This window comes from Zootoca vivipara, chromosome 4, assembly GCF_963506605.1.
Source record: "Zootoca vivipara chromosome 4, rZooViv1.1, whole genome shotgun sequence".
Classification (NCBI taxonomy): Eukaryota; Metazoa; Chordata; class Lepidosauria; order Squamata; family Lacertidae; genus Zootoca; species Zootoca vivipara.
Genome location: NC_083279.1, coordinates 18,697,586 through 18,717,031, shown reverse-complemented (window position 1 = coordinate 18,717,031; position 19,446 = coordinate 18,697,586). Strand labels below are relative to the sequence as shown.

The following is a 19,446-nucleotide window of genomic DNA, read 5'->3' as shown; positions in this document are numbered from 1 at the left end:
GCCCATGAATTATGCAGAGGGCGGCTGTGTAATTGTGTTTGCAGCAATTCTGGAGGAGGGCGGGTGCGCGCGCGTGCGCTGGGCTCCGCGGAGCTGCTCCGGCCTCTCCCTTCTGGCTGAGCGCCCAAAACTCGCCCGCGTCCGGGCCTAGGCGGTGGCAAAGCGCTAATATTTTATCAACCTTTAAATCACACATCAATTAACGCTCAGCAGAGGCTTGTCTCGCAGGTGGGAGCAGGTTCCCAGGCGTCGCGGGATGTTTGTTGATGATTGGGGGGCGGGATAATATTAATCAATTAGGATTCCCCACATTTTAAAAAAAATGGAAGGGGGGAAGGGAGGAAAGAAAGAGCAGGTCTAACAAAAACAAAAACCAATAATGGATTGGGAGAAGGGGAAACTTGAAATTTAAATAACCAAAGGGACCAAAAATCGTCTGGGGCAGTCAGGAGAACAAGAGCAACGGCAAGTATCCTTTTGCTGCGATTAGAGAAAATAATTAACTTTGGGGAAGGGCAGAGATGGGGGGAATCCTCGGCTGAAGGAAACTTTCTTGCTCCTTGTGAGGGAATCTTTGACTTGTTGAGCTAGGGCGCTGGATTAGGTTTGATATCACAAGGGGAGGGGAGAGAGCAGCGGGGTAGGAAGGGATCAATACGAGCCCTTAGTTGCCTCTGTCTATTATTCATTGATGACGGTCTAATTTGAGTTGAAAGCAATTTCAGAACAAGTGTTAAGTAGAAATTCCACATGTCTGGGTTAGGCGAGGGAGAAACGGCAAGGCTGGGAGTGCGCGCGCGTTCGTGTGAATTAGTTTAAAAACCGAGAGATTGCTTCGGCGAGCAGGGTAACTTTTGCCTTAAACAAAATGTTCAGGGCAACTGAACGCAATCAGCCTTGCAAATGCTCATTTCTGCCCTCCCTCCAACACATACATTTTTTTTTAAAAAAAACCATTTCAATGACGTGCTGAGCAATCCTGAACATGCCTCCTCAGAAGTAAATCCTATTTAATCCAATGGGGCTTGCTCCAAGTAAGTGGGGTCAGGCTTGAAGGCTAAGCTTTGACATCAGTCCTAATCATATTTTCTCAAAAGGAAGTTCGTTTCCTAGTCCTATGTTTAGGGATTGTAGCCTTAAGGCGCGATCCGGTACGTGTTTTCTCGGGAAGCAAGTTTCATTAAGTGAAATGGGACTTACAGCGCCGTCCTAACCGTAGGCCTATCTCCTCAGAAGCAAGTCCTGCTGCGTTCAATCCGGCTTACTCCCACGGAAGTGTGCATAGGACGGCAGCCTTAAAAATACTACCAGAAAATATTAGGAGGCGTTTTTCGGATGTAACTTCCACTGAAAACAACTCACTTTGTGCTCAGAACATGCTTTGTTTTTAACCCCAGGGTCCGTTAAAAGAAATATCAAGAACTCAATCCGTCCCAAGCGATGCACTTGGAAGTCCAGTTGGTGTCAATGGGATAAAATCCGAGCACGTGGTTTAAGGGAAATAAAGGGAGCTACAGGTATAAGGTGGCAGTAGGAAACATGCTTATGAGTAAGCCCAATTGAAGACACTGGGGCTGACTTTCCAGTAACCATGATTGATCTGAAATCTGTTTAAATTTAGCTAGAATATGTCCAATGAGTGGATCAACCCGCATCGCCACCCCCTGCCCCTTCCCGGTTCTTTGCTTCCTTGAAGTCTGCATATTAAAATCCCGTAGTCCAACTGTACTGTTACTAAATGTTTTAAACTGTTACATACAAAACGATTCATTGCTGTGTTGTTCAGTTTCCCATCGATATTAAAGCTGAAAACTTTGCAAAGCACAAATGTTTGCTGTTGTTATTTCTGTTGCTATTATCATCATTCGCAGTCGAAAGGTGTTGTGTTCAACACTCCTTTTTTAAAAAGAAAAAAAAGGAAATAAAAGCTCTATATTAACCTTAAGTTGGTCTCTTTCAAGCAACACGTACCACGTTTCTGGTATTTTGAAAGGCCCAATGCGCTGGGCCGCAACATTTCTCTTCGAGGGTAGATAATGAAAAATAAAACACGACTTGATATTCATTTTATTTGGTCATTCCTGATTCTCCAAAAATGATATCCGATAGAACTCACGTATAAAATATTTTTGTTTGTTTTTTGTTTTTTGGTGTTTTTTTTACAAATGCATTTTTTAAAAAATCAGATGACATTTCGAGTTCATAACAAAAGAAACAAATCTGTTCTCGGTGGAAGAATGCTACTTTTTTGTGTGTAGGAGCGAACCCAAACCTTTATTTACCCTTTTGTACCCTTTCCCACCTTCTCCAAGAGTTGCTGAAAAAAAGAAAAAGAAATCACAGCTTTTGGAAGTTGTCATATGTTTACCAGCCTGGCGTCTGGATTCACAGGTTTACGGCCCAAAAGACACGGGTCTGGATAAAAGAGAAATAATCACGGGCAGGGCAAGATCTGAGCTTTAAAGAAACTAACCGCCCCTCCCCCCCAGGTCTGGCACACATACAGTCAAATACCATACTCACTGAACAGCGGGGTTGTGTCCCTACTCAGAGAAGACCCAACGAAATTAATGAGCATGGCTACATTTAATTTCGGTGGCTCTACCGTGAAAAGGATTGCAGTCCATACTGTAGTTTAGTTAACTACAACCAGCTGAAATTATTCGCGACATGCAGCCCGAAACTACAGAAAGTTTTCTCAGAAGTAAATGCCATTGACTTCAACGCCGCTCAGCCTTAGACGGCAGCCCTGCGTTTACTGACCTGCGAGTAAGTTCCAGTGAACTAAATGGGGCTTACTTCCGAGTCAAGATGCCTTAGGATCGGGCTGTCGTCACGAAGGACTTTAGCTGGATCGGGGTCAATTTGGTGACTTGGAAGAAGTCGGTGGCCAACGGTCAACTCCACTCAGAATACACGGAAGAGATCCGTGTATGGTATTTATTAACCGAAAATAGAAAATAAACATTATTTTTCCTACATCATTAAGTACACATATATGTGCACATATAAACCGGAAGCTACTCTGGCTAGGTTCGCTCACAAATATTTTTCAGAGGAGCAAACTGTTTAAAAAAAAATAACTTTTGAAGTCCCGTCCCACCCCCGTGCTCCGTTCAAACTTGGTCTTCAATTTTCTGCACTTATACCGAACAAAGGTCAAGAAACACACGCAGCTAATATATAGTTCATTTTATTCAGAGTATCCATTTCCACATAAGACCTATCTTATAGTAAGGATTTCTGAATTTAGCAGAAAAATACAACTCTCGATTTGTTAAAAATTTTTGGTAGACTCTCTTCTGTCTTGGTTTTTGTCTAAAGGCTTGATGCCTTGATTTTAGTTTAGTTTATTTATTTTTTTAGCAGCCGTGTTTCAGGAAAAGAAAAGAAAAAAAAGGGAGGGGGAGAAACCTCATAATAAAAATAAGTAATAATTATTAATAATAATACTTTTCTGTTTTTTTCAGGTTTGTTTTATTTGTAGGTGTGCTGGGACAGATCTCCCTGTTGAAGAGTTTGGCGTACAGAAATATTTCTGATGGAAATTAAAAGAATATATATATATATATAATTTTTTTTTTCTTAAGAAAACATCAAGAAGATCCAACCAAGGAGAATGCTCAGCAAACATACATGGACAGGTAGATAATTCAGTGACACGTGGTTGAAATTCGTAGCCATTTTGCCCCCCTCCCCCTGTGTATTAAAGAAAATATTTACAAACATCTTCCTCATTTATTTTTTGTTGTTGCTGTTTGTTTGCTTGCTTTTGCGTTAAGATCTAAATACAAGTAACGTGACAAGGACTCGGTGTGTTGGGGTGTATGTTTGTGTGTGTGTTTTGTGTGTATCTCCCTGTGTGTGTGTTCGGTGAAAAAACAGGCAGTCCAGTGTGCAAAAATCACATCCATCATTCACAAAATAAAAGGGGGGGCGGGCGGGCGGGAAAGGAAACAAATCGCTGGAAACTACCGCTCTAAGTTTTCTCTCTTTCTTTAGTGCTCAGTTTCGAATGCATAGGACGTTTGCTCTGCAAACAATGATACGAAGAGAAAGAAAGAAGGGTAAAAAAATGCTTTCAACACGCGTTATATAAATTATTAAACCATAAATACTCGCATAAATAATTAAATAAACAAACAAACAAACAAGCAACACCCCCCCCCCCCCGAAGACCTGATCGTGGAATCTTTCTGCGCCTTCTCAGGACATGACATGCATAATCTCAGTCCCTCCCTCCCTCCCACCCAACCCTGAACCCCAAATTTCTTTTTATAGGTATTATATTTCACCACCACCCCGAAAAAAACCACCTCTTTTTCAAGTTAAATAAATTATTTTGGAGATTAAAGCATTTCCTGTAAAAGATTCAGAACTCGCCGCTCCCTCTTTCTTCCTCTTGTCTCCCTCCCTCCCGCGCCTTTCCTTCATTGTATACCCGGCTACCATTTTACAGAAGTTAACAGCCCTCCGGTTACGGATGGTTGTTGTCCAAGAAAAAGGAGAAAAAAGAAAAAGCAAGAAGTCACGATCCTTCAGAAACTAGAACTCTCCAGGTCCTACGTGGGAAATCGTATCAGTGCAAAATTCCTTGGTCCCCCAACATTTTGTCTAACTAGCGTTTATTATCGAGAGGAAACCAAACACTCAAACTCCCCGCGCGCGCTTTCCTTCACCTCTTAAAATCTAAACACCCATCCGCATTCTTTGCGGTGGTGAGTTTCACAATAGGAGTTCGGTTCCCTTCCTGGGTTAAAAAGAAAAACCTCTTCCAGTGGAAACCTCTGCACCCTTAACTCGGAAGTAAATCTCACTGGACTTGCGAATATGCAAGGAAGGGCGCAGTGGTTTTCAGGAAAAACAAACAAACCCAAGGCAGGACTTTCTGTACCTGCAGGAAGCTAAATTGACCGGTGGGTTAAGGTGATGCTAAAACGCCCATTCAAACGAACCCGCTTCCCAACACCAGGTAACAGAAAGGTCGTGGGAACACAGTTTTGTTTTTGTTTTTTTTGTGCTACGTATCTACCCGGGTGCCTGAAAGGGAAGGGGGAATAAATAAAAGCGAATGGGCCACCACTTCTGATTTGTACGCTGCTTGTTTCCAACAGAAAATACAACGAAGTAAAACAACTTTATGATTTCCCCTTCCCCCCCCCCAACTTTCGCGGGGCAGGGAGGGGAGGTTGTAGCTTCTGAAACGGAGACGCTCTTTGGGCATAATTCCTCACGACAAACACCACCAATAATCCAGGAGGACTCTCCTTGCTAACCACTTCTCCTCGCCTAACCGCAGCCCCCCCCCCCAAGTCGCCTGCAATCCCAAGAACATGGAGCTATCCACATCGGTCAACTTCGTTAAAAAAAAGGAAAGAAAAATAGCTTCAAATAAATAAACAATTTGTGGGAAGGAGGGACAAGGACGCGGGGGGTGGGGGGGTCAACGAAAAGCAAAAATGCAGGACGAAAACAAACACGCCATGAGCAGCACATCTCCAACCCCACCCCCCCCCCCCAGCTTGGGTTTCTGCGCTCTTTGCCCTCCTGCTTCCAATCGGCGATTTTGTACAAATCCTTCTGGGTGGGCTCGTGCGCGCGCTCTCCTGTCTGCAGAACATCTACGGTATGTGCATGGGCTTAGGCTACAATTCGCCTTCGCTTTCCAAAGGGATCACACTCAAGAAGTGAACTCTCGCTCTCCCCACGACCCCTCCCCCACGCCCCAGCCTTTTAGACGCACACACGTGTTTGAGCTTATTTTCGGAATGCTTCGTTTCCCTGAAGCGACTCGCTTTTCGTTTGATTTGTGTCCCCCTCCCCTCCCATTGGTCCTCGGTCAGTCCCCAAGCGGTCGCCTCCTCCCAAGAGTCTCTAGTCCAAACGAGAAGTCCGTGGGGTCCCCCAACTCAGCCCCTCTCCACGCTCCCTTGCCTTTTGCCTTCTACAAAACAAACGAAACCCCCTCCCCCAAAGCGCGCCTCCTCCCTCTCTCCCTCTCCTTTCTCTGGGGGAATTTTGACTGCGAGGGCCTTTTGTCTTAGGTCAAAGGTTGATTTTTTAATTATTATTATTTTTTGCTTGGGTGGGATCGGAGAGGCGGCCAGTTATTTTTTTTGTCTTTCTTTCTCTGCGTGTGTGTCTGTATCTGTCTGTGTGTCTTTTTGTCCGTCTATGGTTTTTTTTAATTGTTTTTTTTTTCAGTAGGTGGCGGAGAATTTCATTCTCTTTTGCTTCTGTCTCTGGTTGCAAAACCAAACCCTCACCACGTTCTTTTTGAGGTCCAGTTTCTCGGCGATGGCCGCGATCTTCTCGGACGAAGGCCGCGGCTGCACGGCGAAGTAAGCCTCGAGGGAGCGCTTCTCGGGCGCCGCGATGGAAGTCCGCTTGCGCTTCTTCTCGCCCCCGTTGAAAAGCTCGGGCTTGTTCATTTTCTCGCGCTGCGCGCCCTCGGCCTCCTCCAGCCAGGCCTGCAGGATGGGCTTGAGCGCGATCATGTTGTTGTGAGACAGCGTGAGCGACTCGAAGCGGCAGATGGTGCTCTGGCTCAGAGAGCCCACGCCGGGGATCTTCAGGTTCGCCAGCGCAGAGCCTACGTCGGCTTGCGTGACGCCCAGCTTGATGCGCCGCTGCTTGAAGCGCTCGGCGAACGCCTCCAGCTCGCGAGGGTCCGTGTCCGAGTCGCAGATGGACGCCAGGCCAGCGGCGCCTACTGCCGCAGCCGCAGCCGCCGCTGCCTGGCCGGCCGCGCTGCCGCCGTGGTGCGCCGCCACCAGCCCCGGGTGCGGCAGCCCCGACGGCATGTTCATGGCGGCCGCCGGGTGCGCCAAGTGGCTCAGGCCGTGCATGTGCGCGTGCGGATGCGCCGAGGTGGAGATGAGGCCCCCACCTCCGCCGCCGCCTCCACCTCCTCCTCCGCCGCCGCCTCCACCTCCTCCGCCGCCCGCCCCGTCGTGTCCTCCGCCGCCGGTCATGAGCGCCAGCGAGGGGGAAGTGATGTGCTCCAGCAGGTCGCCGGGCTCCAGCGCTTGGTGGTGATGATGATGGTGGTGGTGGTGGTGGTGACCCAACGGCACCGTCGACGTGGAGGTGCACGGCACGCTGTTCATGGTGTGGTAGGTGGCGTCGGGTTTGAACGGGTGGCTCTTGCCCTGCGACACGGCGATGTCGACCGCCGCCAAAGCCTCGGCCCTCGCCAGCAGCGTCTCGTCCAGGCTGGCGAAGATGTTGCTCTGCAGCTGCAAGCGACAGGGGAAGAAACGAGGCGGAGAGGGAGCAACGGGGCCGGGAAGGGAAAGGGGAGCGAGGGGGAAAAGGGAAGGGACGGAGGAAAAACGCCATGGGGGGAAAAGAGAGAGAGAAAATTAGCGCCAAAACACAGAGCAGAAGAAAAAGAAGAGGAAGCAGGGGAAAGGAGGGAAACAATGGTCAGGTTGAAATCAAGGAAGGAGAATTTTTTTTTAAAAAATGGAATGGTGCAGAAGAAAGGAGGAATGGGATTAAAGGAAAAGTTGTTCGTAAATGTATTGGAGAGGGGTGAGCAGGTCGGAGAGAAAGGAGGGGAAGGAGGAACGGAAGAGGAAGGCAAGGAGAGGGGAAAGAGGCGGTGCACAGAAGGAAGAAACAGGAGAGCATAGGAATGTAATTGGGGGCAGCGGAGAGAGAAGGGTGGTCATGTTGGGACAGCATTGAGGGGGAGGCGCGGTGGGGAGGGGGGAGATGAATGGGAAGATCAGAAGAAGGGAATTGGCGGAGGGGGTGGGGGGGAAGAGACGTTAAGCAACAGGAACGCCGAGAAGTTTTTAATATATATATATATAAATGCAATTGCCCGAGGAGAAGGGTGGCAAGTGGGGGAATCCGAGGCCGCGTCAGGGGCGGCGGATGCAGGAGTGAGAGAAAGTGTCCGAGCGAGGGAGAAGGGACAGAAGGGAGCTCAGCCGCTGTCAGCTGGGGCCACCGGGTCTCTCTCTCTCTCACACACACACACACACACACGAGCACATTCCTTTCGTGGGGAGCGGGGAGATCGAGTTCCAGCTAGGACCCGGGAGCCAAAGTGATCCAGAGCTGGAGGGAAGCCGCGCGAACCCCCGTTTTTAACCCTGGATCTGCAGAGAAGGGGAGAGAGGGAGGGGACGCGGCTGGATCCATGCAAGAGAGAGAGAGACTGAGCGGGAGGGGGGGGGGAGCGGGAGGCAAGGCGCCGGGAGGGCGAGCGGGGAAGCCCGGCTGGCGGAGGGTCCCTTACCGGCGGAGTTGGAAGACACGCTCTCCTTATTGCTTCGGAGCTGGAGTGCAGCGACGGGTACTTGTGCTCGGGGAGGCTGGGGTGCATGGCGAAGTGCGGCTGCTTGCTGTTCATGGACATCATCTTGAAGGCTTGCGGTGGAACAACAACCAAAAACGAAAAGAGGGAAGAAGTAGAAAAAAAGAGAGAGAAAGGAAAAACAACAACCCCGAAATCCACCCAAGGCGCCGCAAGCGTGCGGGGAGAAAAGAGCTCTCCTAGCGCCGGAGCTCAACGAGGCGGCGGCGGCGCATCCGAGGCTGCTGGCGCTTGGAGCTCCCCGGGAGCGCGCACGCCAAGCCTCCCTGCAAGCCTCGCCGTCTGACTTATCTGCCTGCTCTATCCCAAGGCTGGCAGGAGATGCGCTCGCCTTACACCTGAGCCCCACATCCCGTGGCTCCCCGACCGGCTCTCCCTCTCGCGAGAACTGGCGACGCCAGTTTTGATAGACTGGCCGCTCGCTCTCTCCTCCTCCTTCCTCTGCACGCTCCCTCCCTCCTTCCCTCCCTCCTTCTCTCCTCCTCCCCCCGCCCCCGCAGTCGCATCTTCCTGCTCACGTCTAACCGGAGAGCCGGAGTCTGCCGCTCCGGTGACAAAGGCCAAGGCAGCTGCTGTTACACCTGGAGCTCCGACACGTGTGCCGCTGGCACACGGACAGATGTGCATCATGATGTGTGCGGGGGAGGGGGGGTCTAGGCGCCGCGCGCCCGGTTGTGTGTATGTGTGCGCGCGCCCGCCCATAGAATCCATTAGGACGAAGCATGTCTTTTACTAGCGCCAGAAGAGATGCAAAGCAGCGGCTGAGAGCTGGGTTAGCGCGTTTGGATACCTTTTCTCGCTCTCCTGGTTTAAAAGCAGCGGCAGGCTTCTCGCAGAACTGCGTTTTTTTTGTTTTCGGTTTGCGATTTGTCCGTTTCCTGGACATTGTTGGCCAAACCAGCCATTAACTGTGTCGTTGTAGTAGCAATAGGTTGTGTGAATGTGGTCAAAGCATGGTTGTGTTCTTTAAGTTATCTTTTGCTGGAGGCGAGTCGTCCTGGTGGCCCTATTTCGCTGGGCCCGTCCTGCCTAGCCGATCCACAACTCGCCCCCGCGGAAAGAAGCGCTGGAAGGGTAAGCCGAACTGGCTCCATCGCCTTCCACAAAACGATTGTCCCGTCGTCGTCCCCACCACCTCCCTTCCTAAAACAAGCAATTCTGGAAGTAAGTTCCGTTGAAATCAGTGGGGTCTGCTTCCCGGCGAACGTGTTTAGCTGGGCTGGGACTGTAAGACGGAGAGCCCTCATTCTCCGATGGGGTCAGGGGGACTTCATGTAGTAATGTATACAACCCACACTTCACAAAGAAGTCGGTAGGGTTTTCCTTCTGCCATATCATCAAGCCGACAGGATCGGGTTAGCTAAATCAGCTGGAGTTCAGGGGTCTATGTTTAGCTGGGTTGTCGTTGCGCATTGGGAATTATTATTATTTGCTGCTGCTGCTCATTTCTTTAAAAGGATTCCTTGAAAAAAAGGAGACTTTGCAGCATTTCTGTAGATGTTATTTGTCTCTTTGGGCTTTGGGCGGCGACATCTTTCGGGAGGGCATGGCTCTTCGAAGAGACTCCTTCTCATCTGTAATAATGTCATTTGCTAGTCACCGAGTCACTCAGCCCAAATGCAGGCTGCTTTAGGAAATCAATAGATTCCTGTTTGGAACGATTTTCCTAGAAGGTTTCACACACACACCCTCGCTTGTGTGTATGTGTGTCTGAAGGACCTCAACCTCATTGATCTCCATGTGCATTCAGACCCACGTGGCATCACCTGGGTGCTGAGCGTCCACTCCTGCCCCTCGGATGGTGCTTGCTTGGTGCGGGGCAATGACACGGCTCTGACAGTGCAGACGGCTCAATTGAACCCGGGAGTCCAGACAGACTGATTCGAAAAAGACCCACTCTCCTGCACGTTTACAAAGGGAGTTTGCTTACTCCCAGGGAGCGTTAAGGAAGGAAGGAAGGAAGGTGTTAATGGAGAACAGGACTGGAGAGAGGGGGAAAGGGTCTGTTCCTCGGGAGCACGCTTATTTGGAAGCAAATTCAACTGCAATGAATGGGGTGTGTACGTGTGTTTAGGATTTTTCTTGTCGTTGTCAACTCACCCACCCCAATTCCCGGTTTCGCTTCCGCTACTGTTGCCACGTGATTTATTCATGTAGAGTACTGCCCCTAAGGCCATTTTTTGCTTCATGCAGCCTTACAACGTACCTGCTAGGCCAGCCCCTATATTATCCCCATTCCCGTGGAAGAAAAGCTGAGGCTGGGCGGGTGCGAAGGCGGTCTTGGTAAGCTAAGTCTGCAAACGGATCTGAACCTGACTCCATCGCTTAGACAGGTTCTCCACCTCCTACGCTATATTCTAAGCAAAGGACCTTAAAACAGTGGCGACGACTTTCCGGAGTGACAGAAAGGCAGGCTGATGCAAATTGTTCTTCTTGGTGGCTTGCTCAGACGTTTAAATGGGGTCTCCGCCCCCACTACACCACAAGCACCCCAAGAAAGAACGGACTCTACAAGCTGTAACACCCCCACCCCCACTTTATCTCAGCAGAATTCCACCGCAGGCTGTAAAACCAGCCTTGCCTCTGAGTAATAACACAAAACAGATATATAAAATAATTTGAGACGGAGGCGTCGGCGGCGGGTCTTCAGCAAGGAATCTGAGTCCCCCGCCTCGAGTCCTCCTCCAGGAGCAATGGGCGAGCCGCATGTTCCTGGCGCCGAGATTTGTGTACACACACACCCAACCGCCACAAAAACCCACATTTTCCATCATGCGCCTTCCCCCTGTTTTCTCCCGCAGCCAGAGAGGCTATAGCGCTCATTAATTTCTGTCTCCATCCTTGAATGTGTCCCGTGGGGTTCCTATATTCAAATTTATCTCGGTGAAATATGTCCTGGGAACTCAAACATTCTGATCTGCTGTGCATGGAGGGCTGGCATTATTTATCTTGCTGATTCTCCTATATGATGGCTAATTATTGTTCTCTTATTAGAGACGTCTGCTTGGTACTGGCTCGAGGTGCCTCGTCTTCGGAGCCTTGATGCACAAATTATGCCTCAGTCGATAGTTTGGAACAGGCTGAGTTGTAAGGGATCCATTCACCAAGTGTAATGTTGGGGTTTTCCTGACCGCTTGGCGGGGGTCCTTGGAGAGATCTGGAAAGCCAGAGAGCTTGCTGGGCACACCACAGAGGCAGAATGGCTCAGTCAAATTGTTCGCCTTGCGGAATCTTAAGGGTGAAGACAGAAGTGTTAAGGGGAAAGACAGACGTGAAGTATTAACTCTGGTGGAAGTTCTTTGGACACACAACTGCTGCCTTCCTGGGCATGTACTCTTTTCAAAAGAATCCCCCCACACAGTGCCAACCTGTGCATATCTAGGCAGGAGCAAGCCCCATTCAGTTATGGGACTTGCTCCCAGTTAAGTTTGCAGAGGATGGCCGCCTTAGACTGTCTTCCCCGCAGATCAAAAGCTTTTCCAGTAGACCTTGTGGATCTGAATCACTTCTGGGACATGACTCTTGATCTTGAGTTGGGCAACGCGGTTGGGAAACGTTGGGTGTAAAGCCTTTACTGTTCTAAAAAAAAGAGGGGAGGGGGTCCCGTGTTCAGAGGATGCAGAGAATTTAGTCGTGGCACAGAGATTACAGAAAAGAAAACCTGCTAAGTTTGTGTGTGTGTGTGTGTGCGAAGACACAAAGCAAAGCTGCCTCTGGGGGAGTATTTGCAAGATAAGAAGCATGTCCTTAGGTTCATTCATTAAATTTGTATTCTTTCCCTCGCTATAGATGAAGTTTTTGTTTTTGTCTTGGTTTGGATCAGGCATAGGCAACTTTGGCTCTCCAGATGTTTTGGAACTACAACTCCCATGATCCCTAGCTAACAGGGCCAGTGGTCATGGATCATGGGAGTTGTAGTTCCAAAAACATCTGGAGAGCCAAGGTTGCCTATGCCTGGTTTGGATCATAGGATATCTCTGTCTTCTGAACCCTACGTTCAACCCTAAACATTGCCATTGGATTTTCCAAGGAAAGACCTACTACTACATAATGTATGTGAAACTTTTTAGTAAGCGCTGTACAAATGTTGTTTCTTCTTCTTCTTCTTCTTCTTCTTCTTCTTCTTCTTCTTCTTCTTCTTCTTCTTCTTCTTCTTCTTCTTCTTCTTCTTCTTCTTCTTCTTCTTCTTCTTCCCCTCACAAGGCATACTGCAAGGCTTTTCAGGAATTCTCAGTGCTGGACAGCTCCCCCTCCGGCCCCTCCATCGCCTTTCCCCAAACCACTTGCCTATAAGGGACAGCTATAACAACAACAAAGTGGCTCCCTTCGATCAATTTGCCTTCTTGTAACTTTAGACAGCCTTTCCACTTACACATAATTCTTTGCCAAAGACCTTTTCTACTCAACAGAAGCCGGAGTGTGTGTGTGTCTTTTCTTCCTACAGCAAGGTCTTTCCATAATCAACCTCTTCTCTCGCCCCTTTCCTAGCTGATATCAGATGAGAATTTTTTTTTGTAGCGTACGCTACAAATTATATGAAGACGGCTTATTTGTATCTGTGTTTCTTGTCAGATGACACAGAAAGAATCTCCATGTTAGGAGAAGAGGGTGGCAAAGATCCCACCTTGGAGGTGCGAGGCCATAGAGATGTACGTCCCCCCCTTATTTTATTTTGAGCATTTTTACCCCTCTGTGCAGCCGAAAAAGTCTCCTAGAGCCGTTTACACGAGATCAAAACAAGACACTCCCTACTCGCGGGTTTACATTCTAGCAAACAAACAAACAAACAAACAAGGGAAAAGAGACAAGGGAGAAAGAGGAAGTAATCGAGAATTACTTCTGACACCTAGTTCCTACAGGCAACTTAGAATGCAGTCTTCATCTATCAGCCTGGCTTGGGTGGCACACCTTCGACCACATGACCTGAGAGTAAGTCCTACTGAATTCAATGGGGCGTGCTCCTCTGTAGACACGAGTATAGCCTTGTAGTGGAGGAGCCCAAAGTTTCCTCTCGGAGAGGTTTTGCTTGCCAGTTGCGCGAAGTTACAGTAAAAGTTGGCTAATCCGTGACACGCGGTCCTGAGAACGCGCCCGAGGCCCATCATCACCCCTGTCGATCAGGATTCACCGGCTGCGTTTCTGAGCATTTGATCTTTCCCCACTGAGGTCAGGCCAGCCGTTTGTTTCCAAAGGGGTTAGGGTGGAGAGGAAGAAACAGGACCTGTCCCCGCATTTCCAGAAACCAGCTGCTCTGCCTTTCTCTGCTGGAAAGGGACTGAGAGGCTGGATAGATGTTGGGTCGTTGCTCTCGTCTGGACCAGAGACCGCTTTCTGCACAACTCACACACAAAGCGCTTTCTTCCCCTCCAGGAACTTGGCTGACCTGCAGACCGCCTCTCCCACGGGCCTCCTAATATATTTTAATACTCGCTGTTATTCCTAATGGGCGCTTTTCCCCATGCTCATGAATACTGATGGCTATAAACACTCCAGCTTGGAGGACCTAAAGCCCATTGGAGACACGCGGCTGGGCTGTACTCCTGATCTTTTTTCTTCTTTTTTTTTTAAATGACCACTCAATAAAACCAGAGGGAGACAAGTGCGTTTGGTCTAACAGTCGTGGCGCAGAAGCTCACCTCCAGCACTTTCTTTCTCTTGCACACACACGAAAAAGTAGGAAGATTCCCTTTAAAACAAACAAACTGGGGGCAGAAAAAAAGATCTTAAATTAGCCTCGTGTTGTCTCGCTTGTTCGGAGGAAAAAATAAAGCACTTGCTATGTGGAACCCAAGATACAGTAGTTCGATTTCCTGTTGGAAGGCCCCATGAAAATCCTCGATCCCAAAAAGAAGGAAACCCCACTTTCCATCCTAGTATTATGGACTATGATAATCACAGAGGCAGGGGTGCCAAGATGAATAAAATATTGGAGGGTGCCCCCAGGTAAGCCCCGCCTCGCATAATCGATCACTTGACGCGGTGCACGGACACTATTTGAATGACAATGCCCATCAACTTTGCGGGCCCTCAAATATTTTCTTGGGGGGACCGAAGACCCCTCGGCCCCTAGGAGTTGGCTCCTATGTCTCGCCATGGGCTTTAGCCCATATTGATTTCGTCTCAGCATTTATCCAGTAATGAAAATACCCATTTTTCACCCCGAGGTAATGCATCTTTACTTCGAGGTAAAGCCCTTGAATTTGAACGGTACGTGCTTTTCAGTTGATCTTGAGGTTTTACGGCCCCCGTCCAAATACATCCGGTTTGCGCCACTCTCTTCGCCTCTTTGCATCATAACCAGGGAGTAAGACAGCCAGACTTATTTAGCAGTGTGACATTACACGTGTGTGCGCCACCCACAGCTCGGTTGTGCGAATGTTGCAGCTCAGTCCTAAGCATGCCTAACTCCAAAATAAACCCCAAAGTCTTAAGGCAGTTTTTCGCGTCACTTTTTCCGCCTAAACACCTCTACTCGGAAATCTCACTTATCCTCGAATTTGGATTGCGTCCTTTTTTGTCCTTTGGTTTGCGCCAAGTACTGATCTTGTAGATCGCTCTCTTCATTTTCCCTGCCTCCCCAACTGCCAACTCTTCACAGGTGCAAGCCCACCGTTCGAGAACCAGTCTTCTGCAAGTTTTGGGATATGGGATGCAGCGTTCCTCAAACTTGGGTCTCCAGCTGTTCTTGGACTACAGTTCCCATCATCCCTGACCACTGGTCCTGCTAGTTAAGGATGATGGGAGTTGTAGTCCAACAACAGTTGAGAAAACGCATTAGAGCAGACTTGTGTGGTTCTCTGGCTGTGGTTGGACTTAGATTTCCATAAACCCTAGAGAGCAGGGGCAGTTGCCAGGGGTGATGGGTCCAAGCACATCTGGGCGGCCACAGGTGCCCCATCCTTGTCCTCAAGCGTTCTGGAGGATGGCAAGCGCTGCCACCGAAGAGCAGCCGGCCTCCCCCTTTTCAGGATCGAGAGGTGCTGCCGTCGGGGAGGGAACTCGCCCATCGACCTTAAAACAAATCCGCGTGGTTGAGTGCGCAAAAAGTCTTTCCATGTCCTAATGAGGACTTTCCCTGACAACAGCAAAGGCCCTGCTAATTAAGTGGCGCGCGAGCTGCAATGATTGCTTTTGCAGCCAAAGTGTAGAATGTTGTCATATTAAATATGGAAAAGCTCGATTGTGATTGCAGGTCCCAAGGCAGCCTCCCCTTGTCCCCTTAGGGGAGGAGAGGACAGCAGCGAGGCTGGCTGGGTGGAGGCGACTGGGGAGGGGCGTCCAAAGATCACCCGCTTATTCGTCTCCCTGAGTAAGTGGATCCTAAACACACGCACAAGCACTTTTTAGGCTGAAAACGCATTCCTGTACATGTCCTCCCGCCCAGGACTGTTTGATGGAGTTTACTCCGAAGTAAGCTGGTAATATGAGGATTTACTTCTCTCGCCGAGATTTACTTCTGAGTCAGTGCACACGCACAGCACCGGCCTGCACGCACTACTGATTGCCGCACGGGGAGTCCTGCAGCTATTTCAGTCTTATTTCGGTAGAAATCAATTCGCACCTTGGGCTGGGTCCACACGTGCGTGTCTAGTCATTCCCTAGCCACTGCAAGGCCGAGAGAATAGCTTGGATGCGTGGATGGGGCATTGCGGATCTCACCGCGCAGAAAGAACTTCCCTCCCACCGCAAGAAGCAAACTTTTAAATGGAGCCCATTCCCACGTTACGCGAGGAACCTCCAAAATTTGAGTTTAAACAGGCACCCCCAAACTTCGGCTCTCCAGATGTTTTGGACTACAGTCCCCATCATCCCTGACCACTGCTCCTGTTAGCTAGGGATCATGGGATTTGTAGGCCAAAACATCTGGAGGGCCGCAGTTTGGGGGTGCCTGGTTTAAACCAAGAGCTAGTTCATGCACGCAGATTCGCTGGATGTCTCTTCACCATTGCTGCGTCCTTGACCAATTGCTTTGGCTGTGTGAACAGAGCCCTTGACGGCCCACTCACTAAGGCGTGGAAGCCATCTCTGAATGTTGCAGACACGTATGAAGCTTTTGCCTACAGCCTTCTAGAATGCTGAATTTCAAAGGTCCAGTGATTGTGCCTTGCAAATGCAAACGCGCATGACATTCTAAATTCAACCATCCTAGTTCAACTCTGGTCAGTTTCACTTTCTGGACTTTCCTCCTTCCTTTCCTGGTAGAGTCTTCTTCTTCTTCTTCTTCTTCTTCTTCTTCTTCTTCTTCTTCTTCTTCTTCTTCTTCTTCTTCTTCTTCTTCTTCTTCTTCTTCTTCTTCTTCTTCTTCTTCTTCCTCTTCTTCTTCTTCTCCTCCTCCTCCTCCTCCTCCTCCTCCTCCTCCTCCTCCTCCTCCTCCTCCTCCTCCTCCTCCTCCTCCTCCTCCTCCTCCTCCTCCTCCTCCTCCTCCTCCTAGGAGTATCTAAATCACACTGCGTCACATTCAAAAAAGGAGGGGGAAGGGCTGGAAGGGAGGAGATCGATTAGGAGTTAAAATGCAAAAGCCATCCGAGAAGTTTGGGCTTGCCAAATAAATAATAAAAATAAAAATAATCCAGACCGAATTAGCTGCTCTCCAGTCCCAACGCACCCCCGCCTCCTTCCTTTCTCCTATCTGTGCAAATCCGAGCACATTCAGGAGGGGGGGAGAGAGAGAGAGAAGAGAAGAGACCGGGAAATAGTTGCCTTGTCATGTAACACATTGCGCTGATTTATTATAAAATTTTAACGAAATCATGCATATTTTAACAGCCTTTAATCACTGCATGAAAATTTAATTCATGAACTGTAGCACGTTTAAATAAATGAAGTGTTAATTCATTAGGATTAATTAATTTGTTAAAGGATTGTGGGCAAGGTTAAGGTGGAAGGAAAACTCTTTGTTAGTTTCCTGGCTTAATCACCAGGTTTTGTTAGCAGGAATAATAATATTAAAAAAAAAACCACAGGAGTAGTTGCAGCTTGGGTTGCAAAAGGAAGTGCGAGATTCAACTCTATCTGTAGGGTTTGGGAGGGCTGCGGACAGGCAGCTGTGTTATCCCAATAATTCTTCTGGACAGATGGTGAAATGAAAGTCCATCCCGTTTGTTCACACCTTACATACACCCCAGGATTGGTTCCAGAGTGACCCCCTTTTTATCTGCTAAATTTGCATACCAGTCCTCTAGTAATTCACATTGACACTGGTTATTTAAAACCCTTTTCAGCTTTGCAGTGATTTCCAAAAGGGCAGTAGCTGTTAATAGTCTGTTTTGCAACAGAAGCAAAGAATCTTCTGGCACTTTAAACGACTACATTAAAAAAGCAAAACAACAACAACCAGCATTAGCTTTTATGGACTACATCATCAGATGTATGAAATGTAATATTCATCTGTAGGTGGTGTGTGTGTGTGTGTGTGTGTGTGTGTGTGTGTGTGTGTGTGTATAATTAGATACATGTGGTATTGTAAGAATTGCACTGAGAGAGGGAAATGCAATGCAATGCAATGCAATGGAATGGAATGCAATAAAATAAAATAAATACAGACAGTGGCAATTCTGTTAGAGCTAGAATGTCTGCAACATACTTTAAGCAAGTGACTCTAAAGGTGTAGAATGATTTTTTTGAAGCGGGGAATATAGCTAGAAAGTTTGTACCTTGGGCATATTACAGGCAAAAGATAAGATACCACCTTGGAAAATGTTATTAAGTCACCTGCTGTAGTGGTGGAAGTCAACCACACTCTCAATCATTCTGTGTACAGGAAGCTAAATGGCACTGTTATGGATCTAATGTTAAATATTTTTTTTCTTCCACGGGTCTTCACCTGAAGAGTGACATGTAAATACTTTACATTCATCCATCCATCACTGATGTGAGGACAAGAACACAAGAACATTTACGTATTCTTGTTGGGGGGGGGCACAATTTTGAGTCTAATCAGAGAGTGACTTCCTTTGGCTATCTGTATAATATCAAATAGTAAAATATTTAGCTGTACACCAACCACCAAGCTCATTTTTACACAATGGTGGAGTTTCTAAATATTTATATAAATAAACGTGTAGTAAAATATGTTCTCTGAGTGGTCTCTCCTAGTCTGCTTTATCCCAGCTCACGCTTTAAAAGCCTGGGCTTTTGAGTTACAATATTCTCTTTCTGCCTATTTACATTACATGCTAAACATATACCAGGCTGTTCAGCTCTGCCAAGGAAATGGTTCATTGATTATATTTCATCTGAGACACATCCTAAGCCCCCAAATGGCACATGCAGCAACATACACAGAGCAAAACAAAAACTGCAAAGCAACATCAAATACAGCAATAAAACGAAAGCTTAGTATAACCTGCAGTCAGATCCGATGGATTGTTTACTTATGTATTGCATAGGTTCAATTAAAGAGGAAAAGGGACTTTTCTACTGTGGCACCGCCATGGAAATGCTCTCCCTGCTGAGATCAGCCACCACCAGTGGGGCGTTCTCTCCCTCTCTGGCAAATGAAAACTTATCTTTTCACCCAAGCACTTCCTGATGGTTAATATGAATGTTGGATGCCCTGGTCACCGTGTGGCTGTTGTTGTGGGATATCCAGAAAAAGCAGTCAAGTCCAACATTTCCTGCTTGCTAGAATGGGCACTCGGCAGAATGTGGATCTAACAGGGGGAACTTCCAGTCAATCCTGTGGGAGCCACTCCCACCCTGGGAGAGGCCAAGTAGAGATGGGCGGAACTTATAAAAAGGCTGGTCAGGTCTCCATCTCTCTCTCTTCTACTACATCTTGCTCGCTTGCCTTCGTCATGCATCTTCTGCCATGGCATCTCTACAGAGAGGTAGTGACTTGTTGAGTCTGAGGTCAAAAGACTCAGATTCTACTTCCAAGAAGAGTGGAAAGACTTTAAAATCTATTTGAAAAAAAACATGCAAAAATTGTATACCAAGAATAGAGTTAGAATTGTATAGAAGCTGAGGATTTAAAATCTAAGTGAAGTATACAGAAAGGATAGATTTGAAATTTTAAGATATGTATATAGAAATGTATTAGAAATTGCTAAAAGATAAAAATGAAATGAAGAGCAGATGGAGGGAACTCAAGGAGGTCCCTATATACAATGTTAAAG

At 47.9% G+C, this 19,446-nt stretch overlaps 1 protein-coding gene across 4 annotated transcripts; it reads right to left on the bottom strand.

The window, feature by feature from the left end:
• Positions 1-6,200: 6,200 nt before the first annotated feature.
• On the bottom strand, positions 6,201-8,374 carry POU4F1 (POU class 4 homeobox 1). 4 transcript variants are annotated; one of them, XM_035115938.2, is made up of 4 exons: positions 8,252-8,374; positions 6,968-7,238; positions 6,802-6,901; positions 6,201-6,750 (listed from the first exon to the last, which is right to left on the bottom strand). In XM_035115938.2, exons 1-4 carry the CDS (start codon positions 8,372-8,374, stop codon positions 6,201-6,203), a joined length of 1,044 nt encoding a protein of 347 aa, XP_034971829.1. The 4 variants fall into 4 exon arrangements, with proteins under 4 accessions (XP_034971829.1, XP_034971827.1, XP_034971828.1 ...); XM_035115936.2 differs by having other exon boundaries at positions 6,201-6,901; positions 6,932-7,238; XM_035115937.2 differs by having other exon boundaries at positions 6,201-6,901.
• Between the last annotated feature and the right edge of the window lie 11,072 nt (positions 8,375-19,446).